Raw genomic sequence first — 18,438 nt, 5'->3', positions numbered from 1 at the left:
TCAATCATCTTTCATTAGAAGATACAGAACCTAAAATGAAGGATGGCCCCAAATGCATACTGTTCAACAACAACAACAACAACAACAACAAACCCAGCGTAATCCCACAGGTGGGGTCAGGGGAGGGTAGTATGTACGCAGACCTTACCCCTACCTTGAGAAGGTAGAGAATTGTTTCTGATAGACCCTCGACTCAGGAAAGAAAAAAGATAAAAAGGGTAAAAAGGCTCAGGAAGGATAAAAAGGAAGGTTTAACAACAAGCAGCAACACCAACAACCAATCAGAAAACTGAAGCGAAAGAAACAACAAGTAATAATAGAAATATAAGAATAAGACAATATAAGACTAACACTAAGTAGTGCACTAAAACTACTGGTATGAACAAGGCAAACACTCGGCTACCTAACCTTCTACCCTAATCCTCGACCTCCACACCTTCCTATCAAGGGTCATGTCCTCAGTAAAAAATGCATACTGTTCGACGATCATCAAATAACTAATTATTTGGTTCATTAATATAGACATTATCTGCCAACCTACACATGCAGATTTCATTAAAATAAAAGATAAACGAAAATAACAAAATAACGTGCAATAGACAGAAGAAGAACATTGATAGGTGAGCTCTGTAAACAAACCTCTTTTTCCTGTTCTTGCTCGTGTGTTATTCTCAATCTCAAATTAAGGGCAGCATGGTACATTTCATCTAGAACATGTTCCCAAAGAGATTGCTTATTAATTTTCCACAGTATGAATTCTGATTGCCTTGCTCCACGTGCAATAACTTTCTGGAGCAAATGTGGGAATATCATTAGTGTGTGTTAGAAGCTTTGTTCAATGCAATCTCTCTCTCTCTCTCTCTCTCTCTCTCTCTCTCTCTCTAAATATATATATGTATATATATAGATGTGTGTGTACATGTGTATGCACGTGCTTGCATGTGTTACAAAGGAAAGAAGAATAACAAGCTTTCTTCAATATAAGTCGCAGTTGGAAAATAAAACAATTTCGAGCTTATCATTTTGATTTGTATTTTTGTCCCTCTTGACATATTATGTCCTGCAAGTGCAAGCCCATTAGGGGGTTTGAAACACCATCAACCTTCTATATCTTAGAACGAAAAGCATATTAAAGCTTGAGCAAGAGTATAGGTCAGAAGGCTCCGTAATAACTGATTATCTAATGTAGCACAGGAGGGCAACGAGGAGAAATTCCTCGTTGCATAAGTGGGTATTTATGCTATCTCATGCACCTACTTATTGTATCCTTTGTTGACCTTCTGACCTTAGTTGATTGTGAGATTTATTGGCGCTGTGTGAAGGTTCACTATTATCCACCTTCCTTTTCTCGCTTCACTATGGATGGAGACCTTAAAAGATGTGAGGGAATTGCTGTTGAAGCAAGGATGTGTCTAGTTAGTAGCAATGTTTCTGCTTATAGAAAGAAAGCCAGCAGGAAGAAGCAACCATTCTCCTGTACTTCTGATGAATCAGAATGATCGTCACGCCCTAGATTCTTGAGATTTTAAACAACTGATAGATTTTCTTATTGAGAAGCTTAACAATTCATCCGCTTTGCATAATCGGGTAATTTTGCTGGGTTAGAGAGTTCGCGGTCTCCCAAATACCATCCAACTTGAGCTAAAATTTAAGCCCCCCCCCCCCCCCAAACAAAAAACACACACACACACACAAAAACAATTTTGCGTATGGATCTCTACTGCGAAGCACAGAATCAACGAAGTTGTGCACAGTATCTGGAACTTCCAAAGGATACTCTTTTCTATAAGTACTTCCAAAGGATATTTTTGCTGCTTAAATAAAGATCTTTTTTTTTAGCTCTATGAATTTCAGGGTATGCACCAGGTGTCTAGAAATGTCTCATTTTGATCAGCGAAATACAAAATTTTACTTTCAAAAAGAACAAATTATCTCGTGGATTACGTGAGACGAGAATAGATTAGCAAGAGCACCTCCCCTGGAATGCATCCTGAGATCGGAAACATACTCAAATCATCCCCACCATGGGATAGATCAGAGTAAGGCATGTTACTGTTTAGCAAGACAAGAGATATACTTTATAGCATGTTAGAAAACAACACTTACCCTCCCTTCATATTGGCTTTAGCTATCTTAAGATGCAGAAGCAAGCCAAATATGCCTTTTTGCTGCTTCCATGACATTGGCATAAGACAGCAAGAAAATCCACAAAATAATTTCGAGATATTTTTTATTCTACTCTCAAAGGTCTTCAATTTTAAGGAAGCATTCCAATCAGGAGATTTTCTTCTTCTACTACAACAGAAGCCCAGAAATATATTACCTTCATCTCCAAGTAGTCATCTTTCCACAGCTTAAATAGAATCTTGACTGCATCTTTCTTTTCAACAAATGTGGTATCTGAAATCTGAAAAGAAAACAGTATTGTAAGATTGCTTTCATCTCATTTATCAACAAATTGTAGCGTGCAAAAAGAAAACCTTCGATCACCCAAATATTCTGTAAAAAACTCAAACAAGAAAGCACTTCAACATTGTTCTTATGATGCATACTTTCTCAGGAGCCTCTACATGTGAGCAATAATTTCCATGGAACACAGTTATTTCCAGAAATATCAGATCCAAACCCCTTATCTCTCTATACATCTAGATTTCAAATATATATATATATATATATATATATATATATATATATATATATATATATATATATATAAGGTTTTGCTAACCTACTACATGGCCATCGTAGGTTAGCATTGTACCCACGATTCTCAAAAATACCCCTGTTAGTACATTAAATATAAGGGGTTTTCTGTCTTTAACCCAACTTTCTTCAGCTTTGTGAGTTGCAATTCGCTACAGCCATCCTCCTTTTTTTAAAGTAAAGATATATACTGAAAAGGTACCAAGATGGTATAGAAAGAGTTACAGGTCATAACTGCAGATCTCACTCCAACATACTACATGTTTTCCCCTAACAAGTGTAAAAATTCCGAACACTGATCCATCTTATCTAAGATATTACTATGACACCAAAAATACAAGTTCTTGATACATTTGTTTTTTACCCTAGGTATCTGCAGCCTCCTCCCCTCTACAGCCATCCATCTTCAAGTATGTGGGTGAAAACAAATTGAACTTTGGCAGATGGTTGAACTCCAGCAGCCAAAGGAAACAAGGATGGGCAACAGGACAAACACGGAAATGGCAGCGCTAGGATCTGAGAATCCAAATAGCTTTTCCGAGCTGCCCCACTTTTAGCTGAACTAAAAAGCTCCCCAGAACTGATGAAGCCACACTAACGTTTCGCAAAAACAAAAAAAAAGAAATCAGTAACTTTCGCCATCGAAACATATTTTCTAACAGTTGATGCAAAATTCGGTTTTACTCACAATTAAAAATTGGAAATCCTCCCGTTTGACAGAAAAGTTGCAGTTCGTTGGAAACAATTGGTAGTCCAGTCTTAACAAGAGCTATTGAATTTGTGTATGAAGGCTTGAGGGTGGCTGGTGGTTTTTGTTGGAGTCCTCTGTGATTGGTACTGGCTGCTTAGAGGTGTTGTTTGGACAGAAAAATAGTGTTTGCGTATGGAGGTTGCTGTGAGCTCTCTTAAGGTGATGAGATAAGGATGGCCTTGTGGTGGTTTATTCGTGGTGGAGAGGGCTGTTGGGTGGTGATGGGGCAACAGTGGTGACTGTTGTTCAAGGAGAGGGTGAACTGAAATGGACTCCAGATGATGCAGGGGAGAGGAAATGAATTGGGGTAATTCAAAAAAGACAAAATGCCATATACTTAATGAGTTGGCAGGGACATTTAAGGAAATAAAAAAATGGGGAGAGTGCTATCCTACTACACTCTTCCTTATTTAAAAAAAGAAAAGAAAAAAGAAACACACAAATCTTCTAATCTGTTCCATTTCTACTTATTCCCTTCATACTTTATCTAATGATTTTTATTGTTAGCTTCAGTTTTGTGAAATGTGTTGCTACATTTGGGGACTAAATGTTTTGAAGGCCTACATTAAAACTTACATTTGCTAGAGTAAATTACAATTTAGAGAACCAAAGAGATATAAACACCCAGTTCCTGCACTAAGCAATGCATATTTCTGGGTGAAGTGAACTTGGCATTTTGATAATAAAATAAAGCTTTTGAATAAAAAATAGGAGAAAACTGAAATGATAGTCATCAATTAAAGTTGATAGCAAACAAATAAACCAGTTTCAACAAAAAAAAATATAGCTATCTATGCCTAATGATTTCACTGAAGTACTTTTCGTCCCTCAACAACATTAGCTGAACTTGATAATAGATGTTTTAAGGACTAAAAAGAAACAGGGAAGACAACCCATGATAAACAAGATCTGGTAAGTACAGAGCAGCCTCATTGCCATTTATTTATTTAATTCTCTCATAAAGGTGGTGTCTGGACCCGCTTGTGGGCACCTCGAATGTTTCACCGCGTACCTACTACCTCTTACTAGTGACGTACCGGGTGACTCCGTCAACCAAAGCTTAGGCACATGGGGAAAAATCACATAAGAGTTTTCTTGTCTCTACTGGGATTTCAACCTGGTCTCTCATGGTTTTCACCCACTTCATTGACCTCTACGCTACATCCTTGAGTGCGCCCATTGCTACTTATGTAGCGAACGATTCGTAGAAATCTAGCATGGGTAATGAGTTCAAATTAAGTTGCCTTTAAATCAACATACATTCAGCAAGCCTGTGATACCTTATCAGTTTCAAGAAGACGATCAGCTTTTGACAGTAATCTGAACATCCTGTAGGCCTCCCTTCCATACCTTTTTAATACAATGGATTCCACCTGCAAGTTATAGCATATTGAGATGAAATAAGCCAGATTTTAGCAAATTGAAACACTAACCTTGGTCTATAAGTTTGTAACCAACCTCTTCAATGCGAGCCTGTTCAATAATGTTCTTCAAATCTGTGGACACATAACTATCAGTTGTTATAACGGAAATCAAACACCAGCATCCACAAGGTTTTAGACTTTGCTCAAGATTATATTACAACGAAAAGTCAAGTATGGATAGATATGCTTACCTACACTATAAGTTTCATCTATCGCCATCAATGGGGTTTCACATCCTAATTCAACAAGGGAAGCTCTGATACGCTCCAAATCCATACCAAGACCACCATCCCTCTTTATCACCTCATCATAAATAGCATTTATGGACTGAGGAACTGCAAATAATGATTTCAGATTTCAGTGAAAAAATATAATGACCAACACATTTAGAAGGTGGGATAAAAGAGTCTGTGAAATTTAAAGCCAAAGATAACACTACATGAACAGCTAAAACAGGAATATGATATTCATCAACACAAATTGCTACCTTTCACAAAAACAAACCAAATGCAAATTTTTGGCACAATATCTTAAGCAAGTACAAAAATGTTAACTGTACAGGCCACGACTTTTACTCAATTACAGACCTTATCATACAGAAATTACTCAACTACAGAAAAGTATAGAAGCAAGCATGCCACTGTTGTGCACGTCTCTGAAAAGGGTCTATGAGGCTCAGGCTCCAGTCTAGAAAGTTATCCATATATGAGTATATGATTCAACATGAATGTACCATCACAAAAAACTCAAGATGTTAAAGCCTCAAAAGCAAGGCCGAAGATTAAAGTTGGCGGGGTTTCTATTTTATGAAGAAAAGTTGGTGAACTTTGTAGATGTGAAATATCATGTCTTTTTATGTCATGATGCTGGCAATCCCTCATCTCAAACATATACATATGCGTCAGTTGTCACCATGCACCCGCCCATAGTTGAGCATATTATCATCCACATCTTCTTCTTCCTTTTTTTTTTTTGACAAAGGCAAACTTTAGTTTCTATTTATCTGTTAGTAATATCAGCAAGAGGTCAAAGACATGTTTCAAATTAATTGACCAGTAAATGAAATCCACACTCACCTGAGTTATCGATTCTCACTTTAGTCTCAGAATGTCTACTCAACTCCAGGGTCGCAGCAAGCACAATTGCAGCATCATTGTTGACACGTACTTTCACATTTGCAACGCAAGCCTACAATCCATACAGTTTGATAATAGCTGTGATTCTAGCAAGGCATTGTTTGAGATTCTAAGGAGATTTCAATTCTACTGTTTTCTTTGATGGTTTAACGGTTTTTGTGAAATAACCTAACAATGACACTAATTTGAATGTATTGGTACTCCATCACAAGAAGTTGACAGACCAACCTTGTGCCTTAAGCGGCGAATAAACTCTTCAAAATTGGCACGCCAGAGTACTTTATTTTCATCTGTAGCCAGCAGTTCTGTGTTTGACTCTAAATTATCTTGCTTCCGCTAAAATCACAAAATAATAGATCAGCCGACTAGCAAAATAGATATCTATAATGAAAATGTTATACCAACCTTTGTGCCAAGTGTCACAACCGTAGTCTTTTTGTCCGTTGTTTCCACAGAAGCCTCGTTCCAGGTGTCTGTTTCAACTAAGAATCTCATGGATTCCATTGGAGCTGCTGCTGCCAAGGCTCTTTGTTCAATGGTTTGTTTTACAATCTGTTTTCACCAGTAAATAACAAAATCAAGAACATGAACAGTAAAATACCAACTTAGATAGCTTTTTCTGCACTATATTTAGATATCCAACTTACAAGGATGCTAATGCTCTCATCCACCTTCCTCACCCCAAATAACCTAATACTGGTAGCAGTATTCTTCTTATTAAAAAAAGGAAGCAGCATCTCTTTGTTGATTTGAAAGAACGTTTCATGATTGCCCAAAAATACTGTAGATTTAACCTACATTCCTTTCTTGAATCCCTATGCTAGTACACCCTGCATTACTATTTGTATGACAGTGTTTGACTGAGGATTTAATGTCATTTTTAGAACGAAGAAAATGCCCGAAGAGTGGAGGTGGAGCACAATGGTTCCTGTATACAAGAACAATGGTGATATCCAAAATTGCAATAACTATCAGGGTATCAAGCTGCTTAGCCATACTATGAAAGCCTAGGAGAGCTAAGGGTGAGGAGGAGTGTGTCTATTTCCGAGAACCAGTTTGGGTTTATGCTGGGGCGTTCGACAACAGAAGCCATCTACCTTGTTAGTAGATCGATGAAGCAGTATAGGGAGAGAAAGAAGGACTTACATATGGTGTTCATCGACTTAGAAAAGGCATACGATAAAGTTCCGAGGGAGATTTTGTGGAGATGTTTGGAGGTTAGAGGTATACCTGTTGCTATGTTAGGTTGATTAAGGACATGTATGATGGAGTAATGACCCGAGTGAGGACGGTGGGTGGGGACTCAGACCATTTTCCGGTTATGATGGGGTTGCATCAGGGGTCGGCAATCAACCCTTTTTTGTTTGCTCTGACGATGGACGTACTGACGCGCCACATCCAAGGGAAGGTGCCGCGGTGCATGCTATTTGCAAATGATATTGTATTGATTGACGAGACGCGAGACGGTGTGAACGCGCAATTAGAGTTATGGAGGCAGACTCTGGAATCTAAAGGTTTCAAGTTGAGCAGGAGCAAGACAGAATACTTGGAGCGTAAGTTCAGTGGCGAGACTCGAGGAGGGGAAGGTGAGGCTGGACTCGCAGGTCATCCCTAGGAGAGGTAGTTTTAAGTACCTTGGGTCTATTATTCAGGGGGATGGGGAGATTGATGAACATGTCACGCATCGTATTGGGGCGGGATGGATGAAATGGGGACTCGTTTCCTGTGTTTTGTGTGACAAGAAGGTGCCACCAAAACTTAAGGTTAAGTTCTATAGAGTGGTGGTCAGATCAACGATGTTGTATGGGGCTGAGTGTTGGCCAGTCAAGATCGCTCATGTCCAGAAGATGAAGGTAGCAGAGATGAGGATGTTGAGATGGATGTGCGGGCACACCAGGTTAGATAGGATCAGAAATGAGGTTATTCGCGATAAGGTGGGTGTGACCCCTATTGAGGATAAGATGCGGGAAGCGCGGCTTAGGTGGTTTGGCCAAGTGAGGAGGAGGAGCACAGATGCCCCGGTGAGGAGGTGTGAGAGGTTGACATTGGAGGACCTACGGAGAGGTAGGGTAGGCCAAAGAAGAGGTGGGGAGAGGTGATTAGGCAAGACATGGCGCAACTTCAGCTGACCGAGGACATGACCCTTGATAGGAATGTATGGAGGTCGAGGATTAGGGTAGTAGAGTAGGTAGTCTAGAGTGTTCATAACTGTAGTATTGACACGCAGTCTCGCTTTTTGTTGGTAGTAGGTTTTAGTGACTAACCGTTGTTTTCTTTCATTGTTGATTACCTTACTATCTTGTTGTTTTTATTCTGCTTTTATATGGCTTTTTGGTATTGTCCCTTCTTGTCTATATTTCCATTAATGTGGTGCTTATGCTTTCCTGAGCCGAGGGTCTATTGGAAACAACCTCTCTATCCTCACAAGGTAGGGGTAAGGTCTGTGTACACACTACCCTCCCCAGACCCCCACAGTATGGGATAATACTGGGTATGTTGTTGTGTAAAATATTATTTTTGACTTATGTATTATTAGTGGCAATGGACGAGATATTAAAGTACTAGTTGAAAATTTAGTTTTACAGTGAAAATATCACACCAAAGTCTAAAACTTGACTTTATGGATTTGAATTTTTGGAAGTTGTTAGAGTTGGATAGAAATAGAATTGTGTCAAACATTTTGGAATGATCCAAAATCGAAAGAGTGCCATATAATTGAAACAACCGGAGCATTTGGTTTACATTGTGAATAGTGTTATCAAAGGTGAAAAGCGCAAAAAAGTTCTAAGGTCCGTTGGGTCTTTAAGCGAAAATTGCAAATGAAGCGTGGGCTTTAATGGGGAAAGGTGCAAGAAAAATACAAATACTTATGTGTAGTCTAAGACTAATAATTATAAGTATGAATAACAAACATATGGACAAAGAAATTGAAAAAAATTGCAATAAAGTGAAATATCAATTTTCTAGTGTCGCTTCCTTAGGATTACGCTCATTAGCAAGGAAAAGCATGTCTTAGTGCCTTGATGACGGCATTGAAGTGCCCGCTAAGTAAGGGCGAAGCGTTCCACATGTTTTGTACCTCACTTCAGGGCATAAGCACGCTTTAAGAGCGCCTTTGACAGCACCGACTATGAATCCTGTCTCCTATCTCTTTATCTTGTTTACTGTCATTTTCGGTGACTTCAACATGCATTCCTCAGTTTCAAATGATAAATGAAAATACACTGTAAAATATTGATGAAGCTTAAATTTAATCATTTTTTTTCGGAAGCTGCTTAAAAATACTCCAATTATGACTGACCTTTTCCAATTATAGATAGGCTCTTATTGGGAAGAAAATTATGTCTTGTAAATAAATAATGTGTGGAAAAACATATATGGTGCTGACATAGCCTTTGCCCTAAGACACTTACGAGTTTAAGTAAAACAGTTAAGAATTGAACCAAACTTCTTAGCCAATTAGACAAGGAACTCCTCAATTTGTTATGTTTTATTGTCCATCATAGCAAAAGCTTCAATGTCTTGTTGTAAACTTGTACATGAGAGTGATATGGCAATATCTAGTTTTAAACTCAGACAGTTCGACCTCTCGTAAGAAGATTTGCTGGTTAATAGAAGAACAGAGAAGTATGCTATTGCTCGCAAATATCACCATGACATTTACTTGCAATCTATGATTAACAGTGCCAAAGCACATGCGGAATTAAGAAGTTCTTCATCTTAAGAAGAAAAGCAACGATTGCACAGATTTCTAGAGTTAAATTAAAAATGCAGCGGAAAACCAACATCACATGGAGTCATCAGGTCTTTGACGGAAAACAGTATTGAAAAGAAGTTGTCATCATCATAATAAACTTTGACACCAGAGTACCTTGGCAGATTTAGCACCTTGTTTCTTTGCAGCAGTTTCTTCTTCAGCTGGTGGACCAAGAAATGGTTCAGGGGCAGGACAGCGTTCCACGAATCGAGCGTTAACTAGCTTGCTGAAGTTATCTCGTGCAGCTTCAGCGCTAGAATCTCCTGGACAGTGACGAGGACCTCTTAAAGTAAGAAAGATGTTAAGGATATGCAGCTTAAGCTTTTAGAAGATTGACAACCCAACTTTGTTGCTTCAGGTTCAAGTAGTCATAATCAAGAAACAAATAAAAATGCAAATTGTGGTTATGAAATAGAACAGGAGTGCCTGCTGTTTGAATTATGCAATAGCTTCCGGTGATCATAAAGCTCAAAAGTTGCTTTACGTACGAAGAACATAGATGTCTATAATCAGAGTTTACAAGAGACTTAATAGAGAAATACATAAAGGATAATTCTTTCACCTTGATTTGATGTCTGCTTGAATCTATCTATAATTTGGTTGAGTGAAAGCCTACCATGTTGAAGCAACCCTTCAAAAATCTCTTCACACTAGGAAACAAACAAACAGACACATTCAATACCATAAACATAAAATATAATCAGCTCGAAATACGGCAACAAAAATTAAAACCAAACAATAACCATGAAACTCACTTCTTTTCCGATTTCTTTTCCGCCCTCTTTTCCGACTTTTTCTCCGAGTACCTCAGACACAATCTCTAAAAACTTAGGGAACCTCAATTTATGGATTATGTTGTCAAATAATGCCATGTAGTTTGTAATAACTTTTGGTGCCTCCCCAAATGCACCTAAATGGCAATCAATATATCAGAAATCAAATAACTTCTCATTATCTATCCTCAAATTGAGAAGAGTTTTAAGTTATATACATTGTCAGTATAAAGAATTTTTTTAAACTATCAGGTCACCAAAGGATATCTACAGATAAAAGTGGCTGACCGTGTAAAAAATCCTTACATGATGGTGTATATAAATTAATTAGAAAGGCTACTAATTTGTAATATGAGATAGTAGTACTAGTGGCATTAGTGACAGTACCTTCTTGTTGAACTGCAAAGGCTTGAACACAATTGTGATGAATAAGAACAAGTAAACAGTTCCTAACATTCTCTCTGCTAAGCTCTGTGAAACGTACAATTTGTGCTAACGATTGAGTTCCTCGTTGCAACAGACACTCGCAAACTTTCTGCAAAAATTAACAGAAGATGAATTAGAAATCAACAAATTGATTTTAGTTAAATTGAAAAGCATCTACAAAGTTTGTGCATAAGAGGATAGAGTAACCCTAAAAGGGAAGAAAAATTAAAACATAGAAATCTTTAGACATAGGTCTTAGGTTTTTACAGCATTAAGATCGCCGAAGTAAGAAGAGATGAGATAAACAGCGAGTTTGATGCCGTGCGGCGACACCATTGCGGCCCACTCTGCTTCTCTACTGAGAGAGAGACAGAGAAAGAGTGACAGAAGAAACGGAGGCGGGAAGCCGCGATGGGTTGAAAGTGATGAAAGAACTAATATAACAATATAGGGCTTAGGATGCATCAAGGGTCCATAGCTCAGTGGTAGAGCATTTGACTGCAGATCAAGAGGTCACCGGTTCGAACCCGGTTGGGCCCTTTTCTTTTGTTTTTCCCTTTTGTGGTCGATTATTGGTAATACTTTAGAAATATATTTTTTACTTTTTAAACAACGCAAAATTTTGCTTAATATTATGAGAGTTAGTTTTGACATTTTGGTTTAATAATTGTATTCTTATTCCATATAGATTCCCGCATAATTATGCATATTTACCAGGAAATCTTTAATAGCGACCATATATATTTAGTAAGAATATTAAATCTCCTTGAAACACGAGTGTGGCATCGAGCCAAACCTTATATTTTTTAGCCGACCAAACACCTATTGATTAAGAAAAATACTTGTGAAATAATCAGATTGACGGACAATTGCTAAACCTCCCTCAAAGCCATAAGTCTCATTACTCTTGATCCAAGAACTGGTGACAATTGCAATTGAACAATATGATTATTGGTTTAATTGTACATTTAATTTAAACGCAATTAAATTAAATAAGGAACATTGAGTTTTGTACCAGAAACTAGATTAAATAATAAATTATATTTGAATGATAAAGTTTAAATTTAAGTGCAAATATTAATAAATAAATTGATAGATTAGCTTTACCCAAAACTAAATCTTTATACTATAAAGGGGTCCTAATTTGTATGTGGTTTTCTTTTGGTAGTTCTTTTTGTACTTTTCTTCAATAGAACTTGAAAGAATGTCTGCTACACGTTAGTAGTTGCACTCTCCTGGTTCCGCAAACTAGTTCAGAAAATCTAGGAGACTTTTAAAACTTGCAGTCTTAAAAAATTAAAAGGTAAAAGTTTTGTGGGGTCATGACATTTGTGTGGTTATAAAAGCTTCTCATTAAGGCTAATATGAAAAGTTTAAAGTTGAAGTATTTTCAATTATAAAAATGTGTCATTCTTTTTGGAACGAACTAATAAGGAAAATGTGTCATCTATATTGAAACAGAGGGAGTAATAAATTTTGAACCTTATCCCTTCCATGGGTGAGTGGATTCTAGTTTCAAGCATTTATCTTGCAGCAGTAGAAGCAGTTTGTACCAAGAACTAGTAATTTCATGATTTATAACCAAAAGAAAGAAAAGAAGTCCAGGATACATTTCTAGCGCAGTAAGACTTGATTGAGAAGTTGAATATGATATTCAGATATGATCAGGCTGCTGAAAATCTGTTTTGTTGTTGGAGCATATAGTCTACAGAGCAAGGTAACTTAGTATGACATCACAATACAAAGATTTAATGTATGACTTGAACATAATCAAACAACAAGTGAAAATAAAAATACAACAGCATTGAGGGGAGGCTGCAGGTGGGAACATATATATATATATATATATATATATATATATATATATATATATATATATATATATATATATATATATATATTTCAAAGTGCTCGCGACTTTATAATTTCAAGGCTCATTTCGCTAGGATCCGTTGCTTGCAATTCAACTTGAATTCCATCTAGTTCTCTCTTGAATATGTCCTTTGAGCTCGCGTATACCATCTTCATCCTCACCTTTGATGTATCAGGAGACCTAAAATCCATGATAGTTTGTCAAAAAGGAGCTAACCCAACACAGTAATCACCATAAATTAGACAAAATAATTATAAAGATACATAAGGATTGAAGAGAAAAAAAGGGCAGTCCGGTGTATAAGCTCCCGCTATCGTACACAGCCTTACCCTGCATTTCTGCAAGAGGCTGTTTCCACGGCTCGAACCCGTAACCTCCTGGTCACATGGCATCAACTTTACTAGTTACGCCAAGGCTCCCTTTCATCGTAACGATTGAAGAGAAACGTAGAGAAAATATAACAGAAGGGAAATAAGCTGGAAAATTGGTATTACCAAGCGATAAAGAAAATCTTGCTTTTCTGGTAATTTTCAGTAGTTATGAAGTCAAAATCAAAGACAGTATAGCGGCATTCATCTGCAGGTAGAGAGTTGGTGAAATCTTCATAGCTTTCTTCAGTGCCCCCAAGCTTCTCCACCACCACTTGTTGAGACTCAATTTTGAAAATTATGTATCTGTAATTGCTCTTTGATTTTAATTCCAAAAACTTCAGCTTACAGTCATCATGCACAGCCATCCCAGAAGCAGCATTCGCCTGCATGCCGGCCCATAAATTACTTTGTCAAAACAACCGAAGAGGGAATATATATCACGAAGAATGATATATACATAGTCAATGCATTGTGTCACTGGTAGCGGAAGCTGAATATTTACTAGGGGGATTCAAAAAATAAAAGAATAAAAATACAAGAAGAAGCTAACGAGATTCAACATCTAATATATACACATGAAAAAAAAATTGGCCTACACAATGTAATTTTAGGCGAAGGGGGTTTGGCTGAACCCCCTTCCGCCCACATATCTCCATCCCACAAAACTCCTTCAGCTCATTCATCACTGTATTGGTCGAAATCTGATCGCTGCAGTCGGCCTGACCAAGATCTCGCCCAAGCGGCGAGATAGTGAAAGACGACGGGGTTTGCTGCAAAACCCCGGACTCATAACGCCCACCGTGACAAAGAACGATACTAAGGGAACGACGAAAGCGGACGTTGTGCGAATCAGTATTGACCCATAGTGAGGGTTCCATAGCTATATATAGGGGAGGAGTCTCTCAAGGGGAGGTTTTTTTTTCTCTCTCTCTCTTTTCTCTCCTCTATAATCTTCTTAGAAAAAGGAGTCTTCCCATGGAAGATGGAAAACAGTGATCTCCATCGATGTATGAATGAAAAAATGGAAAATATCAATGAGATTGATCACCCCTATTTCATCTTATGCATTATTTTCTGATTCGTTTATGGATCTGGAGGTTATTAGGTTTGACTATGATTTACCTCTTCATTCTCTTTAATTGATTTGTTCGAAAAGATTCTAATATCTTTTGAGTCAAACAATTTGGTGCCGTCTGTGGGGATTTCTTAGTGAAAACCTCCTAGTCCCCTCCAGATCGAAAATCGGAAACACGATCACCCACCGAGAGGAACGGTAAGTGAATCTCACACTCCAGCCTAGATCATGATGCTATATACAAGCAAAAGTTGTAACCAACACCATCCCCCGCATGCCGGGCAGCCCATGAACCAGTCAAAACAAGCTTGGCCCGCACTGATCCAAGGCACAAAAAGGAAGAGAAAGAGAATCGAATACGGTTACCAAACTCAGAAAACACCATCCTCGTCAACCATCAGAGCGCCAAGTAGAGCAAGTAGTGCCACCAATCCACCTTCGTTCACCAACTCATCAGATTGGGATAAGGAGGATATCATCCTAACCCACCTTCTGTTGATTGCCCAAACAAGAACGTAAGCGTAGCACGGGCAAGCAAGCAAGGAAACATCCCAATCGAAGAATAGGAAATTATTACGGAACCACTGAAATATCATCCACCAGACAAACCCGACGCCTCGAAAGTAATACCCTTGGAATGATACTTCCTCTCCCTCACCAAAAGGGTGTCCCAAGAAAGCCTTCCTAGGGACTTAAACATCAGGGCGACGAGGAGGAACCTCCTCTAGGTCAAAGCGTAACTCATCGTCCCATCCGCCAATGACATCTCAAAATCGGAGAACGAAAAGGTTAGACGGGAAAACTTCAATATGTGTATGAAACGAGTGCGAACTAAGCAGCAGCGTTTCCTGCTCTCCGATATCACATTCCCCGACGCAAGAAAAATTAAACAGACTGGGACTCGTCCTCAAAATCCCTACCAGTGGAGTGATCCGCCAATCCACACAGTGCCCTGAAATGACTAACGACGAGGCCAAGTATGAAGCTGTGGTTGCAAGGTTGAAATTAGCCCTTAAACATGGCACTCGACGACTCGCCCTCCATTACGACTTTTGACTCGTGGCGAATCAAGTCACTGGGACTTTCCAAATCGAAGAACAGAGACTGCAGAGGTAGCAATTAGAAATTCACAAACTGCTACCAGAATTCGACGAATGCCGCTTCGATCAGATAACCAGGGCGTAGAATATCAAAGCGGATGGTATCGCCAAGCTAGCTGCAACCACCAGAAATATCAACAAGGAAAATGTGGTCACCCTTCTCCGTTCCTCGATGGACCAGGTCGAGGTACACTCTATAAACCTAACTTGGGACTGGCACAACCGTATCGTAACACATTTGCAGAAGAAAGCACACGAGGGGCACTGCGGCGACCATACGGGAAACCGTGCTCTCGTCAGATGCCTCGTTCGCGCAGGATACTACTAGCCTACCATGAAAAAGAAGCCTCAGATTAAGTCAAGAAATGTGAGCAGTGCCAAAAATATGCCCCTATGATACACCAAACAGGAGCTCGTGCATTCTGTCACTTCGCCATGGCCAGTCATAAAGTGAGAGATGGATATTGTCGGACACCCCCCCCCTAGCAGGGTGAGGTAAGGTACACTCCCTTTTGGTTTTAACTAACTATCTTTCTAAGTGAGTGGAAGCATGTGCATACACTCAAATACGTGAGCAAGGAGTTATCGCGTTCATATGGAAAAATATAATATGCCGCTTCGGCATTCCCAAAGAAATCAGCTGTGACAACGGACCACAGTTCGTCGGAAAGAAAACAATCGAGCTTTCCGAAAAATGTCGCCTATCTCAAATACTTCCACTTCTAAAAAGAGGCGCCTCCTAATTCGTACTTTTTTTCCTCACCCGGGTTTTATCCCAATCGGGTTCTCGGTGAGGTTTTTAATGAGGCGGCAAGGGAGACGTCTCGGAGTTCAAAATGCTGTTCATCACCCCGCCCATCGACATGATCTCCAGGCCGAGTAATGAAGGGACTGGGTATAGATAGCCAAATCTCCATTGTATGTACAAAGTCAACGCGTGTTTCCTACAAGAGTGGTCGAAGCAGCTTTTACCCGAGAAGGTCGGGATCGATTTTCATAGGGAGCTAGAGATAGGAGTTGAGTTTCTATCTAAATTGGAGTTGTGTAATTGTTCCTAATTGCACTTCTAACATATTTGGTTTTAATATTACTTCTAAATTTATACTACTAAGATGCTAGATTAAGCTAAGTTAAGCTAAGAGTAGACTATTGAAGGTTGTCTAATTAGTTAAAAGGCACTAGGGGAGTGACTTTCTCCTAGGTGGATACTTGACGGGTTCTCGTGTCTAACGCTAGGTTGTCATATTTGGGGATTATGATATAACCATTGCACGATTCTACTCACTCTATACCTCTCGGTAGTTTGAGTGATTTTGCCCTAATTGACTTTCTCAAGGTCAATTGGGTATGATCATTTGTGCAAGCAATTGAGGTTCAAGTCGGGTATTACTATTTCTAGGTTTAACCCTTTAATTGGGGCTATCAATCTCTTGAGTACGCCCCAATTCCGTGTTGGACTAATTTTTATACACTTAGGCTCTCTTTCTCAAGAAGAGCCCAAGTCAACTAGGCCTAAACTAGTGTTTGTAACCACTAATTCAACATTAAAACCATAAATTAGTCCAAATATCAAACACCCATAGACATTCAAGCCTTAAAACACAAGACCCATCAATTACCCACACTAGGATTGAGCCACAACTCTAGCTGATGGGTCTAGCTACTCATGATAATAGAGGAAAACAAAAAGTAGATAAGAAAACCCCATAATATTTAATTACTAACTAAAACTTGAAGATTCAATGATAAAACTATTGTAAAATTACTCAAAATGGTAAAAGGACACTATTCACGAGCGCAGCTCAGCTTAAAATTATAACTGATACCAAAAATGGGAAAAGAAACTATTTTATACTTAGGTCAAAAAAGTTCTAGGACTAAAAATACCCCTGCGGGGCAGTGCGCCGCATAAATCGAGTGCGGCCGCACTAAGGCTCTTGGCTGAAATTTCTGCTCTCTGAACTTGGCCACAGCGGGCCGCACAAAATGCACCGCGGCCGCGGTGTCTTCTGTTGCGGTCCGCACAAAATGGACTGCGGACCGCATTGGCGATGTTCCTCCAACTTGGCAACTCTCTGAACTTGAGCTTTGCGGACCGCACAAAATCGAGTGCGGCTGCAATGACGTCAATGCGGTCCGCATGAAATGTTTTGCGGCCGCATTGCTTGGCTGCCTAAAATGAACACTCTATGAACCTCCTCTTTGCAGACCGCACAGAATGGAGTGCGGCCGCATTGGTCCTGTTATACTGAGCTTGGACTTGTTCTTGGTACTTGTGCATGTTCCGCTCCTTTTTGAGCTGATTTTGACGAATTGTCACCTCGTTGACCAAACCCTCCAATCAAGTACAACATGTGAGCCTTTGGGACTATTTTGTACACCTTTCTAATCAAAACTCAAGTAAGAAGGAGTGTAAAATGCATCATAATCCCTAGTTATAAACTCCCCCAAACTTAAGCTTTTGCTTGTCCTCAAGCAAACAAAATCAAACCCACCCCTTAAGAGTACATCCAAGAAAATTCAGCTGACCTAAAGTGACCTCAACTAGCATCAATTGGGACTAACAATTGCCCTCATTTCAAATGAATCATTAACAACATTCACTCTTTTAAACACCATGGATTTAGTGCGACACAAGAGCATCAAGAGTTGACTCAACACATCAAAGAAACTCTTTCTATTACTTTGGTCATTGTGGAACCCAAACTCACACATCCTCGACTCTCCCTAAGCAAACCTCACCTTTAGGATAGTAGCACTTAGAACGAGGTTAATGGAAATACACTCATCTCTCTCAAGGAAAAGTCACAAGTCCGGCTCTAGGTACCATATGCTTGCCCCTTATGTGAGTCACCACTAATGTAAGCTTTATTCAACTCAAGATCATATAGGGCTTTTGTGGAGACATAGTGAAGGCTTTTGGTTTAGGGTAGGAAATTTTTGGTCTAAGTAGGTTCCATCTTCCCTTTAGTACTTCTTTTGCTTCATTTTGGCACACATTCACTTGACTTTTTAAGTCCTTTCACTTCTTTCTAAGGGGTTAGAGAGA

At 39.0% G+C, this 18,438-nt stretch overlaps 2 protein-coding genes and 1 non-coding gene across 3 annotated transcripts; 1 reads left to right on the top strand and 2 right to left on the bottom strand.

Moving 5' to 3' along the window:
* On the bottom strand, positions 556–11,379 carry LOC109226208 (DNA-directed RNA polymerase III subunit rpc3). Its single transcript, XM_019391002.1, has 13 exons — positions 11,238–11,379; positions 10,932–11,079; positions 10,527–10,681; positions 10,334–10,421; positions 9,886–10,034; positions 6,420–6,566; positions 6,243–6,350; positions 5,955–6,066; positions 5,070–5,213; positions 4,913–4,950; positions 4,735–4,827; positions 2,324–2,407; positions 556–789 (listed from the first exon to the last, which is right to left on the bottom strand). The coding sequence occupies exons 1-13, from the start codon at positions 11,304–11,306 to the stop codon at positions 556–558; spliced, it is 1,569 nt and encodes a 522-aa protein (XP_019246547.1). The 5' UTR covers positions 11,307–11,379.
* Positions 11,439–11,510, top strand: TRNAC-GCA. Its single transcript has one exon. It is a non-coding gene; the product is annotated as a tRNA-Cys (tRNA).
* Positions 12,873–13,603, bottom strand: LOC109226394 (actin-depolymerizing factor 7-like). Its single transcript, XM_019391170.1, has 2 exons — positions 13,338–13,603; positions 12,873–13,023 (listed from the first exon to the last, which is right to left on the bottom strand). Exons 1-2 carry the CDS (start codon positions 13,601–13,603, stop codon positions 12,873–12,875), a joined length of 417 nt encoding a protein of 138 aa, XP_019246715.1.

The sequence above is a fragment of the Nicotiana attenuata genome, chromosome 5 (assembly GCF_001879085.1).
Source record: "Nicotiana attenuata strain UT chromosome 5, NIATTr2, whole genome shotgun sequence".
NCBI classification, from domain to species: domain Eukaryota; kingdom Viridiplantae; phylum Streptophyta; class Magnoliopsida; order Solanales; family Solanaceae; genus Nicotiana; species Nicotiana attenuata.
The sequence above is the reverse complement of the archived record's forward strand: the minus strand, read 5'-3'. Positions and strand labels throughout refer to the sequence as shown.

What these genes read in the sequence shown, in the direction of transcription:
- LOC109226394 (XM_019391170.1), bottom strand. Translation starts at nt 13,603, where the DNA reads ATGCAGGCGAATGCTGCTTCTGGGATGGCTGTGCATGATGACTGTAAG. An exon ending in AAGATTTTCTTTATCGCTTG is followed by an intron (nt 13,024 to 13,337) that starts GTAATACCAATT and finishes CATGGATTTTAG; the next exon opens with GTCTCCTGATACATCAAAGG.
- LOC109226208 (XM_019391002.1), bottom strand. Translation starts at nt 11,306, where the DNA reads ATGGTGTCGCCGCACGGCATCAAACTCGCTGTTTATCTCATCTCTTCT. An exon ending in ACTTCGGCGATCTTAATGCT is followed by an intron (nt 11,080 to 11,237) that starts GTAAAAACCTAA and finishes TAATTTTTGCAG; the next exon opens with AAAGTTTGCGAGTGTCTGTT. An exon ending in CTTTGCAGTTCAACAAGAAG is followed by an intron (nt 10,682 to 10,931) that starts GTACTGTCACTA and finishes ATTGCCATTTAG; the next exon opens with GTGCATTTGGGGAGGCACCA.